General features: G+C 41.4%; 1 protein-coding gene across 2 annotated transcripts in view; it reads left to right on the forward strand.

The window, feature by feature from the left end:
• stxbp5a (syntaxin binding protein 5a (tomosyn)) overlaps positions 1-23,244 on the forward strand; it is a 94,791-nt gene that overhangs the window by 41,468 nt on the left and 30,079 nt on the right. For both annotated transcript variants that reach the window (XM_051071864.1, XM_051071863.1), the window contains exons 5-10: positions 3,578-3,712; positions 10,903-10,966; positions 11,861-11,944; positions 20,352-20,475; positions 22,111-22,189; positions 22,792-22,946. In XM_051071864.1, the coding sequence (XP_050927821.1) occupies positions 3,578-3,712; positions 10,903-10,966; positions 11,861-11,944; positions 20,352-20,475; positions 22,111-22,189; positions 22,792-22,946 (641 nt within the window). The remainder of the gene's footprint in view (positions 1-3,577; positions 3,713-10,902; positions 10,967-11,860; positions 11,945-20,351; positions 20,476-22,110; positions 22,190-22,791; positions 22,947-23,244) is intronic.

Genomic DNA, 23,244 nt, shown 5'->3' on the forward strand with positions numbered 1-23,244 from the left:
ATACTCCTCTTGTCAGTATCTTCCCCTGCCATTTTTGTGCACACAATCATAATTCTGTCATTAATATGTTTGGATACAATACATTCTTATACAATGTCTAAACTTTAAGTGTTATATTATGTGTCACATTACTGTTTTCTGCAACAATGATACACTTTCATTATAGGAACCAAATCATATCCCTTTTGCACCACATTATCTAGTCAGCCATTCAGCAGTTAAGTGGTCAGCGCTTTGCTGAGGGGCAGTTATAATAAAAGTTGTTCAGAAAAAGTCCCTATAATGAGATGAAGGCAGCTTAGATCAAAGTTTTCGAACTGATGATTCTCTAAAGACAGGCAGGCTCAGACTACTTCATTTGTAGTGACGATCCTCTTTGAAAGGTACATCACAGAAAACCCTGTATTACAAATCATGTTCTTCTAAAGTTTCCCCCTCTCCCCAATTCGTTTGCAGTGAACCATGCTCTTATACATCTAGCCCACAGTGCAGTTAGCCTAAGAGTTGTGTGTGGCAGGCATCTGTCATTTTTGAGGCAATGTGTTTGGCCCTGAGCCTGCAAGCTGGCAGCTGCCTTTGTGTGTCGTGACCACTTGAAGCCTGGAGATTTCACCAGGAGACACGTGCGCACACGACAAGTGTGAACACAGTGACACACACAGAGGCACACTTGCACTTGCAAAAAACACTTGTATTTGCATGCACACAAACACATGCAGGGGAAACAGACACACACACACTTGCAAACTGTGAGCAAATTTGTATAATTATGTTCATGACACTGCCTCTCAGTTGGCCCTCTCTTCCTGGCTCTCAGAACACTTAATCAGTTAGTGTGTATGTGCGCATATACACAGATCAAACATATTTATATACAAGTTACATTTACATACAGAACATATGCAGTTACACTAATTTATATCAGGTGCTGAGAGGCATGTGCACGTGCAAATGTACTCACACAGACACAAGCATGCACAGACACATAAATACAGAGACAAATAGACATTTGTGCACACAGTGTTTGTATTTCACTAAATCATCTCCCTGAAAACTAGCACATGCACACACTCTCCAGCCCTTGTATAGAGTACAAAGACAAGGCGCATCTGTTTGTGCAGATGGAAAAGGACATTAAATCCAGTAGACAGTCTGCCTACTGGATATAAAGACGCCAGAAGTTGTCATGAAAAGTCATGTTGCTCTTAGTCATCGTGCCTGGTTAAGTGAGTCTGTACGAGTGTGTGTATCTCAGTTACCAACTGCCCATGTTTCAGTAAGTCAGCTCATACTCTTAGAACACTGTCTTCTAAAAATCTTGCTCATATACGACTAATTAGCATGAGCAAATACATTTTCTCTTTTAGTAAAGACTCAGAATTAAAGACTTTGTTGAATTGCAAAGTCCAGGGAGCTTATTTGGCAAAGCAAATTAATAGTGCACATAAACATATTTTGTAGGAGAAAGGATTGCAAGATAAGCTCTCAGATGAGCATCTGTATCGCCACATTTTATTAAGCCAGGTCATATTCCTGCTCTAATGTAAATGTAGATTAGTGTTTATATGTTTAAGTGCTGTTTTGTGTCTCTTTGTTCACATTTTGGACTGTGTGGATGAGATTTATGTCAAGTAGCCTTGCACCTCTACTCAGAAATATGAATATATTCATGTGTTAGAGCAGAGCATTGGGGCAGAGAGGGAAAATGTATGTGTGCTACTCTCAATACAGCCCCGGAGCAATATTGTGAGATAGACTCAGAGAGAGAGAGAGAGAGAGAGAGATACAAGCGCACACAGGAAAGGTGCTTAAAGTCACTGCAAGGACATAAGCCAGTTTTTTTTTTTTTTAATGTGTACTGTATGCATGCCTATGTAATGCAGCATGTTTAACCCTATCTCCTACAAAATACATTTACATCTGTGCCACTAACACCCTTGGCCAAACATAATTTCTGCCCTGGCTTAGTCAGATACCAGGCTTATAGTCTTGTATCCCACATTTTGTTAGTTTTAGTTTACTAAAGCATTTAAGGTCAGGGGAAGGAAATGTTGGGTTTTGGTTAAATATCTTACAATTCAAGCCAGTGTTGATAATTCTTTTTTCAGTATTTAGCAAAAACCACAATCTCTTCCTAAACTTAACCAAACCTCAATCAAAATAATGTTGATCATGCTGCAGTTGCCTGGAGAGGATATGGCAGGGGTCGTCTGGCTCACTGGATGTAGGCTGCCACTTGCCGCTGCATTCTCCTTCCTTTCCGGCATGTTACCGTTTTCAAAATCCCCTTTGCTACGGGAAACAACAGCAACCTCAGAGCTAGCAACCTGTGATTGGTTTAAATAAATACAAACGAGCCAGAGCATTTTTTTTCCCCCTCTAGCAGAACAATAATGGGTCCAGCCAGACCATTCTCTCAAGACTATTGTGTGTGTGTTTGGGGGGGGGGGGGGGGGGGCATCAAATGAAAAACCTATTTGCTGCAAAACATTTTTGCTAATGCAAATATGCAAATACAGCTATTGTGCTGTTTAGAAAAAGTCACTGAAGCCTGGAAAAATTGGTTATTATGATCTTCCTGTAATACTGCATGGCGCCTTAAATTCAATGCCAGTTTTATTAATTCATCTCTGTCAAGATACCATTTAATCTGATTGTAAGAAGAAAACATACTTTATTTTATCTCAGTGTAATATATTTTTGACAGTGTGTCTGACACTTAATTCATCTGTGACAGCAGATTTTACATTCAAATATTAAACTCGTTGTGCTGAGTGATTCCATTCCTAAATATGAGTTAATGCCCACAGGAAATCCTCCAGTGTGTTATTCCTTTAAATAAAGCCCAGAGAAGACAGTGCTGTCAGAAGAAATAGTTACAAATTTATTTCGCCTTCTACTCAGGTGGATCTCCCAGCTGATGAAACTTAGGGGCCTTGTCTTAAAGACACAGGCCACTGCTGTCCACAAGTGCAGCTCAAGCTCAGCGTGCAGAATCAAAAGGATCACTGTAGGAGCTGGATGACCTTGAAATATTAGCAAGCCAGATTACCAAGGTTGCACATTATTATTCCTCAGACGGACTGGAGGTTGAATCGGAAGATAGATGAAGGAGCAAAATGATGAAAAAAAGGGATGAGAAGATGAATGGATAGCCCCAGTTAAGCAAGGAAGGGTTTATAACCTCTCATTAAACTTAAATCTGATGGATGGATGAAAGGAGGAGGTTGCGGGGGGGTGATGATGAAAACAGGAGAATTATGGGTGTCTCTTTGCCCTCATGTATCCTGTAGGTCTGGAGAGAAGGGGCTGATTGAATGACTCAAAAATCTCTTTGGTTTGCCACTCTCATCTCGACTGCTTCGACCTGATGGAGTGGTAAATAATCCTCTCAAAGTTTTGCATAATTTGTCTCTCGTTATAATAGGACATCAAGTGATTTTCAAGAAGCTTCTGTCTCTCTGGCTTGTCTGTATCTTTTCTTCCTGGTTTGTCCACCCCTTTTTCTCCTCCTCTCTTTTTCTGCTCCCTCTCTCCCGCTCCTCTAACACTTGTCTCCCTCTCGTTCTCTTCACAGAATAACTTTCTGCCACCTGCCCTTCCAGAGCAAATGGTTGTACATCGGCACGGAACGGGGGAACATCCACATCGTCAACGTGGAGTCCTTTATGCTCTCAGGCTATGTCATCATGTGGAACAAAGCCATTGAACTGTGAGTGCTGCTGCCCACGTGTCACCTTCTGATGCTGTCTCCTACATTTTGCCCTCAAAGTTCTTCTTCTTCTTCTTTAAATGCTGCATTATTTAGTGTGCTGTTGAATAGGTTTTTGCCACATGAAGGGGGGTTTATATTCAAAGTGAATCACTGATACGTAGATCAATATTTGAGCTCTGTAGGAATCAAACTCATATCACCAGCACTTCATCACCGATCTCAGGGTCTATTGGCTCACCTTGCATCACTTAAGTGATGTGAGGGATGTTGTGTAATCAGCATTTCACCTTTAAAAAGGTTATTGAAGTTTAAATTTAATGAGATAAGAAAGAATCATTAGTCAGTCTATCATTTCCAGGCACAGTATCGGACTTCAGGTAGTGAGCGACCTGTCTCTTTGCTGTTTCAATGGATCTGTCAGCTTGACAGGCTCCATTTTGGTTCCCTGCTGTAGAGACTTAAATTATTCACTGGAGCGTTTTGCTTCACGCTTTCCCCTCATCCCCTTCTGTGTGTGTGTGTGTGTGTGTGTGTGTGTGTGTGTGTGTGTGTGCGCGCGCATGTGTGTCTGCGGAGAGAGAAGAGAGGAGGAGGGAGGGAGGGGGTGGAACAGGTGTCTGCCGAGATCAGTGTATGGTACACACAGACGTCTCGTCTCGTCGACAGTGCTGCAGGGAAGAAAAGGCGAGAGCAAGTGGTGGGGGAGAGAGAGGGAGAGAGAGGGATGAGGAAGAGGGGGAGGAGGAGGAAGGAGAATGTATGACAGAGAAGAGACAGGAGCGGAATGGATGAGAACGGGCTTTTGCCTGAGGAAAGGGACATGCAGAGAGGGGAGAGTGATGGAGGAGAGGAATGGAGCAGTGACAGAAGGATAAACGCAGGTAACAGAGGGCAGAGCAGAAGATGAGCGAGAAGGAAGAAGACGTACAGATAAGTGAGGATAGAGTGGTAGATGGAAAAGGTTTCCAATTAAAGAAAAAAGGGCAGAGGAGGAAGGTAAGGAGTGATAATGATGTGATTGAGGCTAGATAAGATAGAGAGGTAGATACTGGGGTTCTTCTTGACAAGGACAAGCAATAACTTCCACTTTTTTTTAAACTTAACTCTATTCTCTTCTTTTTCTCCTTCATCTTTACAGTACCTTTCACTCTTCTTCACCTTCACCTAGATGTTAGTGTGTTTTTACCATGGCCATCCACATGTTATCCCAACATATCACCTCTATTCTGAAGCTGATCATGTCATCATGAAAAAGCACTCACCAGGAAAAGTTAATACAGCATATCTTTGCAATATTGGGCTGGAGCCTATCCCAGCTGTCATTGGGCAAGAGGCAGGGTACACCCTGTACGGATCGCCAGTCCATCACAGGGCCAACGCATATAGACAAACAACCACTCACACTCACATTCACACCTATGGGCAATTTAGAGTTATCAGTTAACCTAAGCTGCATGTCTTTGGACTGTGGGAGGAAGCCAGTGTACCTGGAGAGAACCCAGGCAGGCACAGGGAGAACATGCAAACTCCACACAGAAAAGGGGACCAGAACCGGGGCTTGAGCCCGGAACCTTCTTGCTATGAGACCGCTGTCACCATGCCGCTCCCCAACCTAACAGTTAGGTTAGGGGGCCCACTCTACCTGCTGAATGACAGCCCCTGCAAACTTTCAATATCATTGTTTCGGCCCTGCAAATATACACATTTGGAATCAAGTGAAACATTCATCACTACTCAGACAATGTAGAATATATAGTTATATATATTAACTTGTCGGTTTTCGGATCTGATGACAAACCCCCTTTGGCCACATCAGCCATAACTTCTGGCAGGATGTCACTAAAAGGTAGGTTTGTCTGATCTAAAAGCTGGTGTTTGTGTTAAATTTATAAATTGAACTTTATGCTGCTTTCACAACAAACAAAAGGTCACACAGCCTGTAAGTGGAACTTTAAATGGCCTCCCTCTCCCAACACTGCAAATTACAGAGGCAGTAAACATTCACCGTGTTGCCTGTCCAAGATAATAACAATCAAAATTTCCATTTATATTTGCAATAATACACTGACGTGCACTTTCAAATAAACAAATTATATCTGTTACAGCTCTGTGGAAATTCATAAACCTGCATATACAGTCTTCCCCTTTCTCACCCTCTTTCTATTTTCTGCTGTCTTATACATACAGTATACATCTCTGCATCTGCTCTCATCTTTCCTCTCTCCTCTGTTCCCGCAGTCCACCCAGAGAATAATTACCCTCTTCAGAAACCCTCCCATCATCTCTCTTAACATCATGCTCTGCCTCCCCTAACAGCTTTGTTAAGCCACCAAACTTTCTTTGACATGTTGTTGTTTCCGTCCAAACAGTAGCTCTGCGCAATTAGTTTGAGGAAATGAGCTTTTCATATCTTTTGGTTCTGGCCTCAATCACTCACACAGCCATTCTGTGGGATATTATGTCTCGAAGATGGCAGCAGTGCCAGGAATCGATTCACAGGATTTGTTACAGACGCTTTCAGTTTGCATATCTGTTGTGAGTGTATGAGTGGGTCTCTGTGGTTTGCTTTGATGCAGATCAGAGAGGTGTGAGGTGACTCTCTTCTTCTCTTGTGTCTGTCTGTGCCAGCTGTGGGGTTAGGAGGTTTGCTGTCCAGATACAAAAGCTTCTGTACCTCTCTCATTGTTCTCCTCTGATGCTGTCATCGGGCGAAGGTAGCACTTGATCTAAATTAACCGCAATTAGAGCTGAAACGTGACAGAAAGTTAATCAACAAAAATGTTTATGATTGATCAATTGCTAAAGTCATTTATCAAGCAACAACTGCGGGTTCCAGTTCCTCAGATTAGAGAAACTACTGCAAAAATTGTCTACATTAGTGCTATTCTCACCTACACACTCTATAGTGCAAGTGAAAGCATTATTTAAAGACTTTACCTAAAGCCCTGCCTGCTACACCTCTGTTCTATTGTGATTGCTGTAATGAGGCTAGGATGTGGTGTGCACTCAGGTCATCTTCCCTCGGGCCCTGCTATTTGGAGACAAGCTGCAGTAGCCGTGCCAGTGGCCCCCAGGCCTGCCCCGGCCCAGTGCTCTGTGTGTGTTTATATGACTCACACCTCTGTTCCCAAGCTACTGTACTGAAAAGGCTAATAGTCAAACACACATCCTACAGTACACAACCAACTGCATTGCACTGCAGTTCAGTCAGTGCTCTAGGCATTAAGGGCATTGCAAAGAGGCCACATGTAAATCTGTGTTTGTTCACGTGATTTATAATTTGTTTGCATGTACACACTGTACTGCATATGTAAGAATATTAATATGTATGCAGCATCTATCTGTGTGTTTGTGCATGTGTGTTTGATTTGATTCAGCTTGATGGTCACTGGGTACAGAGAGCCTGGGAGAAGTGGGACAGGAGTGGTAAAATGTTAACAGCTTACTATGACACATAGTTCACATGAACTTGTTAGCCCAGGGCCCTTCATGTTCCGTCCTCTTTTATTTGCTCTCGCGCTCCCACCCAGGACCCCCGAAGCTATCGTAAATACTTGTTTGAAATTTTCATGCTTCTACATATGTTCCTGGCGAGGCTCTCAGCTGGTACCACAGAACGCTAAGGAAGAGCTCTGGTGTCCTTCAGCCTCAGGTATCCCTCTAGCCATTACACCACAGTGGTTCCAGGAGCCCAGGCTGCAGGTGTAGATCCGGTACAGTACCCTTTCCTGGGGGACACAGCCTCAGTCTAACACCCTATGTACCTAGTAATTAGAAGTCACTTTGTTTATTCAAATTATGTTGATCAGTACAATTCTTTATCTGCAACTGAGTTATCACATAATGGATATTTGTTGTCTTTCAGTGAGGTTTTAACAAGAAAGCAACATACTGTGTATCAGAGTTTTTCTAACAATGGCACCATCATTCATCATTAAGAGGGGATCTAATGCTAAATGCTACTGGTCTGAGGATTTGAGAAGAGTTTTGTTTGTGCATATACTGAAAATCTCATGTACTCACTGAGGTCGGAGGGATCTGTGCAGCTGGGCCAGCACCATCATCTTGAACTTGCTTTTTATGCTGGAATAATCATACAGAGCAATCATGTATGATTACCTGCAAAATCATACATAATGATCACAACTAGTGTCAAATATGGGATTTGCATAAGCTCCTATGCATTAACACACACACACCACGGTCAGAGTCTACTGAGGTGACATGAGGCCACATATGGTATGGGCGTGCTGCAAACAGACTTTTCAAGCCATGTTGCCGCGGAGACACTGTCATGGTGACTGCGCCTCTGCTGCCTCAGAGTGTGTCACCCGTGGTGACACCAGATGTTCAAGACTTCACTGTGCATGTGTGTCTGTGTATGTTGTAATGGTCCTTGAATAGGTGTGCCGAATGATTACCTGTTCTTTTATTCATACACACAGAGAATCAGAAATCACACCTTTTTTTTTTAGTTCACATATTGCTGAATATTTTTGGTGTGTGTGTGTTTGTAAGAGGACATGCGTGTGTGCTTGCAATGAGGAGATGTCGTCAAATTCAGTGAGGTGTTACCCCTCCTGTTGTTTAAACATCCCCCCCCGCGTCATCTACACACCCAGGAACAATTGCTTTATATTGCGTGTGTGTGTACTCAGGTCTTTGTGTGTGTGCTTGCAACACATACAGTACGTACGTTTTGTTTAATGTAGTGAAGGCATCATTGGGTGGGGAGGTACTTAATATACATGTGGTGCAATAAAGGTTTATAAGAGATGACTGTTTGGACTGAAGGAGCCAAAGGGAGAAGAGTTTCATGATTTTATGATGTACCCAATGAGCGTTATATTTGCCCGGGGGCATTTAGTTTAACCATAGCAGTCGTGTGTGTGTGTGTTTGTGTGTGCATGTGTGAGACACGAAAGACCTTGAAACAGTAGCTGGAAGACAAAAAATAAACTGCAAATAATACAATGAGAATAGCAAGCATGCATAGAAAACATGCCACCCTGAAGCCCTTTTTATTCTGTATGCAAAATGCAGAGTTATTAGCAGTACACAGGCAGAAATGTGTGGTTACAGGAGCGTGTTGAAGTAGTGAAGTAGGCATTTTTTTGTAGGTGTGTGTGTGTGTGGGTGGGTGGGTTTAAGATAATCCCACTTGTGGGATAAATAAATAAAGTTGCTGTTACAGCAGCAAGAAACAAGAGTGACAAAAATAGAAAAAGAAAAGATAAAAATATTATATAATATAAAAAGGCACAGAAGGGCAAAAATAAATAAATAAAATAATTAAAGTGCAGCAATCAGCATTAAAAAACATAAATGTGCAGTTTGTAATGTAGGAAAATGGTGATAATCAGTGAGGTAGATGAAAAAGTATGTACAAATAAAATGACCAGAAAGTGGAGTCCAGAGTGCAGGTTTATTGTTGGGTCAGACTGGTGTTGTACAGTCTGACGGCTGTTGGAATAAATGACCTGCGGTAGCGCTCCTTCTTGCACCGCAGATGCAGCAGTCTGTTACTGAAGGAGCTACTCAGGTCTCCCAAAGTCTTATGCAGGAGGTGGGAGGAGTTGTTTTTGATGGATGTCAGCTTTGCCAACATCCTCCTCTCACCCACCTCCTCAATGGAGTCCACAGAGCAGTCCAGGACTGAGCCGGCACGTCTGACCAGCTTATTCAGTCAGTCAGCTTATTCAGGTTTGTGTGTTTGTGGTCGAGTATGGATGCTTTTTGGGAGCCTGTCTGCGCTCTGCCCATCCTGCCTCTGTTGCCATGGTGATTCCTTTATCTCCAAACCTGAGCGTGTATTTTGTGTACTATTGCGAGCATGTTCATGTCAGATTTATTTACTGTATAACAACAGGTTTTAACAAAACAGATTTGTTACGGCGTCTCGCAGGGGAGCGCAGAGAACATTGCGCATAAAATCCTGAAACAAGAGGAAACAAACCATGTGGGACAGGAGAGCGAGGCTTTTATGCGGACAAGTTGCTTTTTGTAATTCAGCGAGGAGGTAATTATGATGGGTGTATGATTTACAAATGGGCCGGGTGTTAAGATGTGACTTAATTGCGCTGTCATGCAAATGTGTGTGTTTGTGTGCACATGTGCGTGCTGCTGTGGATGGCTGCTAGCTGAGAGACAGGCAGTGAAGGGGGATTAGATAAATCAACAGCTCCAGCTGCAGCAGAGCTTAGGTAATAAGGCTCCAGCACTAACAGGCTAAATATAGAGACAACTGACTGACTGCCTGCCCACTAACTGCTACCTTCTAACACACACACACACACACACACACACACACACACACATATATATATATACACACACACACACACATTATATATACAGATATGCAGACCCACAGGAACAAACAGGGTTAACATTCATCCCCTGCTAACTGATTTCCATCCAAAACATATATTATTGACATATGTATTTGATGTTATCATCAGCATATCCTGTAGGCTATAGGATGAATATGCTAAGGCATAAGCCAAAACAAGGACTTTGCCCCCTTTTGCATTATTTGCATTTAGTTACAGCTCCTTCCTCTTCCTCTCCTTGCCAGGCATCCCTGCCCTTGCTCCTTGGTATTGGGGTTGTGTTTCAGGCTCTAACAGTCACTCTTTTTCAGCTGTGACCTTCTCTGGCACTCCTCAGCACACATCATATCTTTAAGGCAGGGCAGGTTAGGTAAATTCTGCTGCCACGTGGCTCAGAGAGAGGAGATTTGACATAAGGCTGTCTGGAGGGTAAAGCACAGACAGGAGGGGGAGAGGAGTGGAAGGGGGACAGCCGAACATTTTGTGCTGTCTTCTTCTCCTTCTTCTTCGCTGACATGCAAATGGACACACACCCCGACATGCACACACGCACATACACATAGCCACTGGGGACTGCCTGGCCTGACAGAGCCATCCATCACAACCTTCAGTGAGCTTATGTCTTTGAGCAGCCTTTTAGAGCCTTGGAGTGATTGGCAGCTCTGTCCTCCCTGGTGGACCTCTCCCTCAGGTTCAAAGACACTTGCTTCCCACCTTAATCTTCTCCATATATCACTATGCGATGTGAGTGAACTATATGTCTGTGGCTTTGTGTTGATGTGCTTCATGGCTTAAAGAGAAAAACACTCCTTATTTGTCTTTGCCCTTTGTCTTTGTCTTTGTTTCTCTAATAAGGTCCTCCAAGGCTCACCCTGGACCAGTTGTACATATAAGTGACAACCCAATGGACGAGGGAAAGGTAAACAATAACTTTTTCCTCCCCACACACCCACACAACCTTGCAAATCTGTATTTGTTGTTTTGAGTTAACAATACCTGTCAATCCTGCTCCTATATCAATCCCACACAGGGAATGCATATACAGATTTACACTGCTTACTCTCACCCTGGTTTCAAAAGCGTTTAATCCCATTTAAGACCCAAAAAAGGGTGAGATGTTGTTACTTAGATGATAAATGGCTTTTTTGTGTTACAGCAAGAGCAGACAGCCAACAGTCAAGTCTGTTATGTAGCATAATGCCACTTAATGATTTAGTGATTTCATTAATAAATGTAAATGAAATGTATCATGGAATTCTTAGGTGCCACATGAAACTATGTTTACATTCAGTGTAACTAAGTCCTCACAGTTGAGCTTTTATTTTTATTTTATATTTTAAATGCCTCATTCCATGCCTCATTTATATCCATTTTTTCTAGCTTACAGTCATCTTCACTGCCTTTGTTGGTCTATTGCCATGTGTCATGTAGAACTTTGAGCTGAGCTTTCCATTGCACAGTTAAAATATAGCCTACTATGTCTGGTTGAAAAGCTTTAGTGACACATATTTGAATTTTAAAGTATTGAGATGAGGTGTTGTTTCTATAAATAGGTCTTCAGAATCAAAAAATTCCTCACGCTTCATGTTCTAAAAAAAATCTCCCTGCATTTCCTGTTGCCATCTCTCATGAACCGGGGTGGGCAGGTTTCTCCCTGAGCCACCGTAGTCTACTTACACCTGACTTCCTTTCATGCTGTGCGTGAATGTCAAATGTATTACTTCTTTTTCTGCCCATCATGGGGTCTATTCTATCTCCTCTCTGTCATCTCTCCTACCTATCTCACTGACTGCCTGTCGCTCTTCCTCTCCAGCTTATAATTGGATTTGAGTCTGGGATCGTGGTCCTGTGGGATCTGAAATCAAAGAAGGCCGACTATCGCTACACTTACGATGAGGTAGGCAAATCTCCCCTATTTCCTTTCTTCTCTAACAGCTTTCAGTCGTTCCACCCTACTTCTGATCTACAAAGTATCTTTTAATACAGAGACTGGGAATTAAATCACATATTCATGAGATGAACTGTATACAGTTGTGCCTGTGTGTGCATGTTAGAGAGTTCATTCCTAGAACAAACCCAGAGTTGGGGATAGTTTACTACAGCTGACAAAGCAGGCATGTTTATGTAGACCACACACACTGTGCATACACACACCTCTGTGGGAGTGAGTCTCCTCTCTCATCTGTGTTTTAAAGATGATGATGATACAAAAAAAGAGAGTGCTGACTGGGAAGGAATTCGACTTTCTACTTCCTGTAGGGACAGGGCTGTCTTCATAGGAACTAGCATCCCTAATGTCTTGTTTAATGAAGACAAAGCTGATGTTTTTGGTTTGCCAGAGGAGAGTTTTACAGCCAGTTTTAAGCAAACTCACCAACTGATTGTAAACTATCCAGCTACGAGAGGAACAAAGACGCTGGTCAAAGTAATTCCTCAACATTAGCTACTTCTTTCGAACATTGGAATTATGAAATATGAGTCACTTCATGGAATAAAATCTTAAAATCAGTGTATTTTGTTTGTGCTTTCGCAACTAAAGAGAAGCCATTTTCACAGTAGTGTCAGTTACATAGAGGAACAATTTGTGAAATGCATCTTTTAACAGTGTTATGATTTATACAGTAGAGCGCCATGTGTTGTCATGTCTCTAAAGTGAGGTTGCACCGTGATTTTGCTTGGATATTACGGCTGTAAAAAGGGCAGCTTCATTTCGTAAAAGCTCCAGCTTTTTAAAACACTGAGTCATGTGGCTTTATTGGCTTCCCCAGAGGCAATAGTGTGTATCTATAAATAAAAGAAGACACAACAATAAAACATAGACTCAGTGTCAGAGCTGCCCAGATTCCTCCTGGACCTGGCATGTGTGAAACCTAGACTGTGTCTTGCTAATTTAGCTAGACTGCGGTATATAGATAAAATCTGTGTTTCCTCTCATAATACATTACCTACATCCATTAGAGTTAAAATCACCATTCACATATATCACAGTCCAAGCTGTGCACATGTATTATTTCCACATATAGTTGCTGTATTTGGATTGTTGTATAATATATTAAATATGTGATCAAATGTGTGACAGACTGTGGTTTCTTGGCTCAAATACAGCTAATGTGTTTCTGCTTAGCACAGCCTGACCTGTAACAACCCATGGTGGCCTTAGTGGGAGCTGAATATGACTATGAATAGGAGCTCTCATTCATAAACTTGTCATTGAGGCTTAAGCCGATTGTATGGCACACATGTGCACGTTCAAACCATGCACACAGTCGTCATGTACATGGTCATACAGCAGTGTCCATGGTACTTAGACACAGAGCCAAGCTGCCTGTTTAAGATAATTAGATTATCGCAACGCCCGTGTTGCTGCTCACCTTATTGGCACTGCTGTGGTGTTGTAAGCACGCTGAGATAACAAGAGTCACAGAGGACTACATAGACACAAAAATTAGAGTATTTTGTATGTTCAGTGTGCAAGAAACTCTCTCTCTCACTTTCTGTCTCACTGCCTTTGCTCTGTCTCCCTCTCTCAGATAAGCTAATATCCTCCCGCTGCTCCTAGGGCATTACAGTCTCTAGTATTGAATCTCCCAAAGGAGCTCATATCTTCTCTCCAAACCCCTGCAGTTACACCCCTCCAGAGACTGGGGGTTGAGTGGGCGGGGGTTTATGGGGGATGGGGGGGTCGCTGCTCCTCATTTTGCTCACTATGGTTTACACTGACGAAGCAAAAGAGCTCTGTCGTCTCTTTTGGAACATCTTGAGGGTTATTCCCCTGGCTAATTCTATCCAAATGGTTTTCAGAGTCAGATATCTTTAAAGTTAAATTTGGCCCCAGACCAGCCTTCAAGGACACTGAAGACGATTCTTGTGTTCTTCTGTACTGCATCTTCAGTGATATGTGTTTATGATTGCGCCATGACTTTTCTGATAGTACTGTTGTGGACAATGGTGTGGTCAACACCAATTAAATAGACTAAAGAGTGAGTGGGCCAGTGGCTTTGTGGGGGTAGGGCTGTGAAGTATAGACAAAATTCATATAAGAATATGTTGGTTAGCTATACTGTATACTGTGCTTAAATTTTTCAAAGGCATGCTGTTTTATATGCAAATGTAGTCTGTTTATATCTGAAAGGACTCTTTAAACTATTTAAATTTGTATAGATCAGAATAGATATATCTGGCCTCTGCTGATTGGTGGACTCTGCTCAGGTGACCTTTATATGTATATTTTCAATACCATTTGACAAATTACTTTAGTAAAATTCTAGTTCCTTAACATAAATCTTCACAATTTAGGTTCTATAAACTTGACACACTTTATGGTGTGCAAGAACATTATTACTATACACAAAATATAGTGAACAAGTATGTTCTATGTGATGAGTTTTACTGTCTTAACTGGGAATGATGAAAAGAGACAGTAAAAGCTTAACTAAATGTCCAACATCAAAATGGTTGCTATGGAAACAGTCTAATTTGATGTTAAGATATAAATGTTATGCTTTACCCAGCTCATTCGTGCCATCAAACATATACTTACCATTAATTATAAGCCATCTGTAACACATGGATTAGTTGGTACAATCACAATTGTTCACCGTCATTCACTGACATCATGAATGTATGCAAACTCCATCTCTGTAAAGCCTCTGCAAACAATACTGTTGGGTGAAACAACTTTTTACAGCTATCAAATCCATTGCAAGCTATGTTCTTCCTGCTGTGCGCTCTTTTTCCTGCTGTGTGCTTTCATTCAAACACAATTTGCCTAGAAGCTTTCTGCCAAGTATCAAAGTTGTCGACTGAAACGAACAAGGAAGCTCTTCCTCTTCTTCTTTTCAGCAGTAGAGCAAGCCAGCAGACCATGCAGTGATGGATTCAGACTTTGGAATAAGCATGTCTTAAAGCATATTTTAGTTTTGATGGAAATTTGTGGATGTTTAAATAAGTGAAAGGCAGTCTATGATCTAAGATTTCAAAGGATAGACATAAATGGTCTTTGTGAGTGATGCTGGCTCCTGTAGTCTTTGGTACATTTTTAGCAGTTTGCAAACTTTCTCACAGCATGTTGTGTGCACGTAAGGGAAATAATGAAATTGTTTTGACTCAAATGAAGGTAGCTTTTGTTAGTTATAGAGGCTGTCAGGCTGTAGAAATGTCAGCAGATCAGGGAACTTAACCTGGCACCCAGACAACACCAAAGTTTCTCTCTGAGTTCAGACATACAGCAAAGACGATAAAACTTGTGTTTTTACAAGGTCTCAAAGAGCTGAGAGAGCACGCCTTCCACTCTGTGTCTTTCAGTGGATTGTCTATTATTAGCTGTGGATCAGCAGTATGGGTTTCCAGTGAGTGCTAGCCAGAGAGCATCCGTCACCCTGACCCTGCTCCACTCCACTCTGTCTGACTCAACACCTTGGTCTGAGCCTGGCTCTGATGAATGGCTGATATCACAGCCAGACTGGAGTTCCTACTTCCCCCCTTCCCCTCCTGTTTTGTTTCCTGGTGGCTATTGCTCACTCAATGAATGTGTGTGTGTGTGTGTGTGTGTGTGTGTGTGTGTCAAAGGCCTGTAATTCAAACTCGCCAAGTTATTCTATCTGCTCATACAAACAGCCCAACTTCTCATTCCTCGTCTTCTGTCACAACTTAATCTTGTGCATTTTTCTTTTTCTACATACTTTCTTTGCTTTTTTCATACTGTTTTAATTGTTCCCACCTTTTATTTCTCTTTTCTCAAATCTGCCCCATCACAACAACTGTGGGGTAAGATGTTTGCTTTTATTTATCCAGGAGCAAGCCACAATTCTCAGTTCATTCAAATAGATTGAACTACTTTGACTATGGAGGAATTTGTGTAATCAACATACGTTAACACTAAAAGTTCGTGAACAACCTGACAGTTCACTCAGATTTAAAACAAGTTTTTAGTAAATCAATTAGTAGCACTTTTTAAATTTAGTTCTAAATACGTCACGTTGCCAGAGGTTCCTGAGGTATTATATTTGATGGAAAGCTCAGCCAAGTCTGTTTGATATGTCCTTGTGCCATAAATTTCTCCCATCTGGTCATCCAAGAAGATTAAAAGCAAATGCCACAAATTATTTTGCAAACTCTATCTGACACAAGTTTGGCTTCATTAGGAAGTATTTTCTTTCCCCCATAAGACCTGTTGAGAATACAGACATATGACTTAACTATTCATAGCTGATGGGTTATTTGGCAAGTCTGGTGCAATATCCATTAGTGGATGGAGTATCACTCTTTATATGAGGGCCAGTCAAATTCAAATTCAAATAAGCCAAAGTCTCTGTGGGGCTCTATCCCTCAGGATGAACAGGATGCCACTCTTCCTGCATTCAAGAAATTTGCTAATGTTAAGCAGGTTTTTGCATTAGTAGTTTAGCGTGCTAGTAAGCTAACATTTGCTAATTAGCATAACAAAGTCTTTATCCCACTCTTTCCGAGTCTGCTAGATGCTCTGTGATGTCTAATAGTTAGGCACAACAGTGATTTGAGCTAAATGCTAACACGCTCACAGTGAGAATGTTAACATGTTGATGTTTAGCAGGTTTACAGAGTTCACCATCTTAATTTAGTGTGTTAGCAAACTAACATTTGCTAAGTAGCAGTAAACACAAAGTACAGCTGAGGCTGATGGGAATGTACTTTCATGGGTATTTAGTCATAAATCAAAGCACTGGATGAATTGAATGTTTAAGCTCAAGACAGTGGTAGATAAAAAGAGAAGGGATCATCAAATTGTCACAAGTCAGACTGACATTGCCATCCCTGGAGCCATGCCACTAGCTGCTGAGATATAAATTCTTGAAATGCTAACGTCCGTCTTCATTGCACAAGTCTAATGATCACAAATTTTTAATTTATTTGTTATAATTTAGGTGGATTAAAGAGCTAATGATGTGATTTTTCTAGCACAACCAGTGTTAAAATGTCAAAATGTTCACTTGTCTCACACTTTATAGCATTATATCTCCCAAACTAAAATCCAAGAAGTCTCAGTTGTACTTAAATTGATAATAACATTGCAGTTTTTGCTCCAGTCATAACTGATGATAGCGCATCATATTTTTTAATATAGCAAAAGTCTTAATTAGTAAATTGAAGCTCCCAGGGGCTTGTTTCTTTCAGGGCTTATATAATAACAACAGCACAAAAACAGAATCAGAATGGATTTCATGTTCCAAAACAGAAAAGGATTGCTCTGTGGAAATCACTGTTGACATACTTGTCCTCAAATGCTTGTTTTTTAGATTAAGCCCTTTTTTTGGTTGAATGTTGTTCTACTTGAGCTGAGTTACCGTTGCTGTGAGAGCTGTGTGTGTGTGGGGGGCACTTCAGGGCTAAGGTGTCTTTGTGTCCCAGTGTGACACAATGCTGGCAGAAGCTATTCTAATTAGGGCTTTGATATGCATGTTTATGTGTATGTCTGTTTTTCCTTCACCAATGTCAGTGTGTGTGTTTGTTTTGTCTTTGCTGCAAATTAATGTGTGTGTGTGTGTGTGTGTGTGTGTGTGTGTGGGTATATGTGACTTTAATAAGTGTTGACTGAATTCTCTCATCCCCCAAAGACCAATCTGTGAAAACTGACCTAATGTAATAAATCATGAAATTAGTCTTTTTAATTGGTATTGTTTGATATGATGAATACCATGTGTTTCAATTACCCTACTCATTTTCCAATTAAGCACAGTGCATTGTTCCCTCTTGGGACTGTCACAGTGAACAATGCACTGATGGATTTCTAGAGCTCAGCCTGTCCCTGTCAAGCCATCTCTGAATGGATGAATAAGGGCTCTCTTTGTCATAAAACTATGAGAAGTTTTCGCATTTAGGATTTTCTTGAATATCTGCCGATCCAGTCCTTAATCTGGCTTGCAGTCATCATGAAGAAAAAACATCTTAGACCCTCCTTAACTAGTATCCAAACTCATTAGGTCATCTCTGTTAAAACTTCTATCCATCTATAAATAAAGTTGGAACAAACTTACAGCGTCAGACACTCTTAATGCCAACGGTGGACCCAGATCCCCAAGAATACACTCTGTACATCTACTTATAAGTGCAGTCAAGGATATTTCACTTAAGTGTGGGATGCTAAAAATTTTACAGAATCAGAAATTTGTTCACAATGCATTCAGGACACCTGCGGTAACTACATCCACAGCACCTGGCACTGCATACTGGTGAATCACTTCTGGCAACAAATCACTGACAAAGTATCCCTCCTTCTGGGCCGCCCGCATCCTACAGTCCCTGTCACTTTGCCTATGAGGACGCACATCCGCCACCAGCTTAAATAAGACACCTAAGCCATTACTCATCGCGCCTCTAATTATTTACCGAGAAAATAATCATCATGAACAGGAAATTGAGGGGAAACTCCATAACCAAAGAATGCTTGAAATGAAAAAAGGGGTAATAGGTTTAGAACTTTAGTCACGTTTGATATGTGTGTCTTTGAGGGAGCGGGAGGGAATGAGTCATTAACTGTGTAATGAGATATCTTGAGTCTGTGTGTCTGTGCAGCGTGATGTCACATAACTGTAGCTCTGCCTCATCAAGTTCACAGTGACCTGGAGGAAATCCCACTGAGAAAACCAAGATAAGACCATTGAAAATCCTCAAAGCCGTGCACCCAAAAACATGCACCTCGGGAGCCTCTGATTGGTTTTAGGTTGGATACAAACTATTCTCCACAGCATCACTTTATTACCTTCATAACGCTATGTAAAGGATGACGTACTTTACCAGCAAGCAAGAGATGAGGTTCATTACCCTCCAAAACATATAAACATGATACAATTAACTCTGGGACAGATAAAATTAGATTTGTTGTGGTGAGGGAATCTCTGGTGTCACATAAGCATGAGCTGACACTGGTTCCCCCCGTGCTGTCTCATTTAGCTATTTTCTGGAAAACTCAGCACATTCAGTGAGGCTGACACACAGCACCAGTTATGATTAATGACACACTGAGGGCAAAATTGATGTACACCTAAATAAACAGCAGCTGCAATTGGAACAGATTGACCTAACCTGACCGTGCGCTCACGTCAGCGTCAACACCGAAGTGATCATTCATTTCAGATGAGCGAGGTGAGACGAGGGGCAACATTTGGGAGACAGGGTGACAAGGAGAACCAGCGACTAGTTTAGCTAATGCTTACACAATAATTGGAAGAGGATTATACAGGGAGAAAAAGGCCATACCAAATTCAAGCCATCATATAAGAGAATATGCCCAGTCATTGTCTCTGAAAGAAGAAATGTTTTCCCTGACAAAGCACTTAGCTTGTGATGGGATATATCACTGATGCTGCAGGTGTTGTGGTAAGAGCGTGTCCTCTGGGTGAATATGCGTGACAAGCCTTGTAGAAACTGCTTTGAAAAGCGGTTGTGATCCTCACAGAGATTTTGGTGCACGTCATCATATTTACTTAATGTCAGAACATTCGCAGGGTATAATTACGAGCTATGAAAAGGGCATCAATAAGCAAGGTTGCCCTTTACTGGCATACTTTGGTCATGATGTGTTTGTGTTTTCCATGATTGCTTGTCAGTAGATAAACCAAGGCGAGCCAGGCTTACAACAGCAACGTTACTGCTCAGATGATAGGGACAAGAGGGCACCATCTCTCCAACTCTTGCCTGTCTTTGCTTATTTTTCTCTTTATCTTTTAGCTTGTCTCTATATCAGTTTCTCCATTTGGTTCTTTATTTTTCTCACCTGAAGCTTTGTCTCGGTTTTGAGGACCTGACTCAAAGCCCTAAATCTTCTCTTCTTTTTGACTTGGCCTTAAATCATAATTAGCATATTAAATGAACCTGAATGCGCCAAAATGTTGAAGATAAAAAGTTTATCCTCGAGTGATTAGCTATCTTTGTGAAACAGAATTCTTAAATTTAAAAGCATGCTAATAAAACCTTCCTCTCAGCATCCCTGAATAAACTGACCAATCCATTCCTGCTCATTTCACCTTCAGCAAATAGGTCACATAAGAGCTTCTTCTAATACATGCACTTATGCCACAGGAAATGCTCTGAACTCAGGGGCCAGACTTTCTTCTCACTTTCACCATCTGTTCTGCAGTATATAATCCAGAGTCACAGGCTTTTAACCCACATATGAACAATATGTACCACATGGCTGTGGCGATGTGACAAACTTGTAATGTGAGGGAAAAGGTGGCACATGATGTTTCATCCCGCTGAACTACTGACAACCCCCCCCCCCCCCGCCTCCCTCCCCTTTCCCCTGCTTCCTGCCTGTTGTTTCCTAGGCGATCCACTCAGTTGCCTGGCATCACGAGGGCAAGCAGTTCATTTGCAGTCACTCAGATGGAACTCTGACCATATGGAACGTCAGAGGCCAGGGCAAGCCCATACAGACAATCACCCCACACGGTAAGGAGACACACACAAACACACACTCTCACACAAGGGTTGTGTCTGAAATTGCTCCCTGGTCCACTAATTTCTTACTTCTTCTACAGCAGATACTCTGTTCATACTAGTGTTCACATATGGGCATATAAGATAATAAAGTGCATAAGTAAACACTGTGTGATTTTGCTCTGCAGATTCATATTTACTTTTGAGAATTTTCTCTGATCTTTTCTTCTTTTTGGGGGAAATATTGAATATTTTTACCTCTCTAGGCCTCTAAAATTGTATTTAAGTGAAACATTCACACGAGAAAACGGCTAATTGTGGTGAGGAGTTGCTAATAGACCTTGCTATGTATTGAGGGGTGTAAAGTAAAGGTTGGAAACTACTGATCCAAATAAATAGATTGCTCTTGCCTTATACAACTACTTGTTGACAATGGATATTAAGTCAAAAATAAAACAAAACACTGATTCTGCCTGGTCTGATTACTTTGTAACTTATAGTACAGTCCAAGTTTTACAAGACACGATACAAGTGCTTTCAGCTACCTCCATCAGACACATGACCCACCCTATATTCATTGTAGCCATCCCTCAGAAGTCTCTCTACGCATGGCTCCCTCATTGTTTCCTCATTTCAGTCAGAGGATTATTGTCAGTTCAATTATGTCCTGACTCTTGTTTGCTTTGCTTGGTGTCTGCATGTGCATACATTAGTGAAGGCGCTTTGCTTATTTCCTGCAGAAAGCAAGTCTGCTCTTTTGAAGATGTTTTTTTAATCCATACTCTTCTGTACCCCCAACTCCCCTGCACGACCACTCATCCCACAGAACACTTTGACAGTCCACCCAGACGAAGGACCTGGAAGAAATAGACAAGGGTGTGTGTGTGTGTGTGTGTGTGTGTGTGTGTGTGTGTGTATGTGTGTGTGTGAGTGAGAGAGAGCGACACATGGACAGAGCATATGAGAGTCAGAGAGAGGAACAAAGAAAAGGAAAAAACTTCCAACCAGTTTCTCAAGCTGGTTTTGTGTATAGGGGATTGCAGAAAGGATTTCGCCACACAGGCTTTTTAATTAGTTGTTTCTCCCACTGCTGCATGCATAATTAGTTTGGTATTTAATGGGCAATTATGCAAATTCCTTTGACAGGTTTAAGTAAGGCTTATAACTCCTCCTTTAATTGTCTTTTTAGATATCTGTTATTTAGATGTAGTTATTAAAAGTAGTTCTTTATTATACAGACCTGCCTTGTATAACCTGCCTCGGGGCTCAATTTGGCTCTTCAGTAATAGTTAGGATATATTCAGCCATTTATTATGCATTCTAATACAAAAAAACATGCATAGGTAGGCACACGTATGATGGATGTGCAAATTTCCTTCACATGGACCTCTCGTTAGGATTGAATAGATGGATTCTTTAAATCACCCGTGATCGTCACACCTTCTTTTGCATGTTTCTTCCCCTGCATTTGTCTTCCTCCTCTCTGATGAATAGGCCTTTATTATTGTCTTGCTGCTCCTCAGAGCTGCATTTTAAGTGCAGCTTAAGGGGGTAAAAAAATGAGATGACAGGAGAAACAAGAAAAGAGAGGAGGTGAAGAGGGAGTGAACTGGCAAACTAAAGTAACTTCTGTTTGTGCTATTTTAGGAAAACAGCCCAAGGACGGGAAGAAGCCAGAGCCTTGTAAACCCATTCTCAAAGTGGAGTACAAAACCACTAGAAATGGGTAGGGACCCTCATTCTCATCACTCTCTCTGACACACATGCACACAAACTTGGGCAATAATATGTGTAATTATACACACTTGTGGCAAAAGACACATCAAGGGTATTTACAGGGGTTAAAAGCTGTTGCTGAGGCAGTGTGAGTTACAAATGTGCATGTGTCTTAGACAAGGACCTACCCACTACTCAGTCTGATGTCAATCCAGCACAACTAACAATGTCTTAGCCGCAGGCTTTCTTTATTCTTAGCCATCAGGCTGTTATTTGCTGTGTAAGTGGTAATATAGTTGGAGGTGTTTTGATATTGATGGAAGGCAACTCCACCTCCTCTTTGCCTGCTTCCTCAGCCCCACCCCTATTATTATTTTTGTGTATCAGGACACCTCAGAGTGTACTCTAGAGTCACTACAGGAAAAAAAAAACATTCCAATCATCAGTAATTTTTTAAAGCTAAATATATTGAGATTAACTCATGGTCTCTGCATGAGGCAAATCCATAATGTCTATAATTATGGTTAAATAAAAAGCCGGTATATATAAAAAGCCCTCTATATAAAAAGAACAATATTTATACCTATGCTTATGTGTATGTGTGTGTTCCAGGGATCCCTTCATAATCCTGTCTGGTGGCCTGTCCTATGACACTGTGGGCCGGCGGCCTTGTCTGACAGTAATGCATGGGAAGAGTACGGCTGTGCTGGAGATGGACTATCCCATAGTAGATTTTCTCACACTCTGTGAGACACCATACCCTAATGGTAAGTGTATCTTCGAGGTGTGCGTGTCTGAGTTTTATATTTGTATGGGACTTGGCATCATATCCTCCTTTCTGTGAATGCATTAACACATCGCACACATGCACCTTTCTGTTTTTTAATTATGTCGGATTGCTTGCCCTTGTGTTTGTGTGTTTCTGTAATAAATATGAAATTTCCCAAGGGGAGGGATCCTATTTCAGTTTCATTATCCAACACAGAATATTACATTTTCATTTCATCTTTTCATACACAGTAGCCTTCCATCTAAATTAAATTATTATCTTATTTCCTGCATTGA

The sequence above is a fragment of the Lates calcarifer genome, linkage group LG7_1 (assembly GCF_001640805.2).
Source record: "Lates calcarifer isolate ASB-BC8 linkage group LG7_1, TLL_Latcal_v3, whole genome shotgun sequence".
In the NCBI taxonomy this organism is placed as follows: domain Eukaryota; kingdom Metazoa; phylum Chordata; class Actinopteri; family Centropomidae; genus Lates; species Lates calcarifer.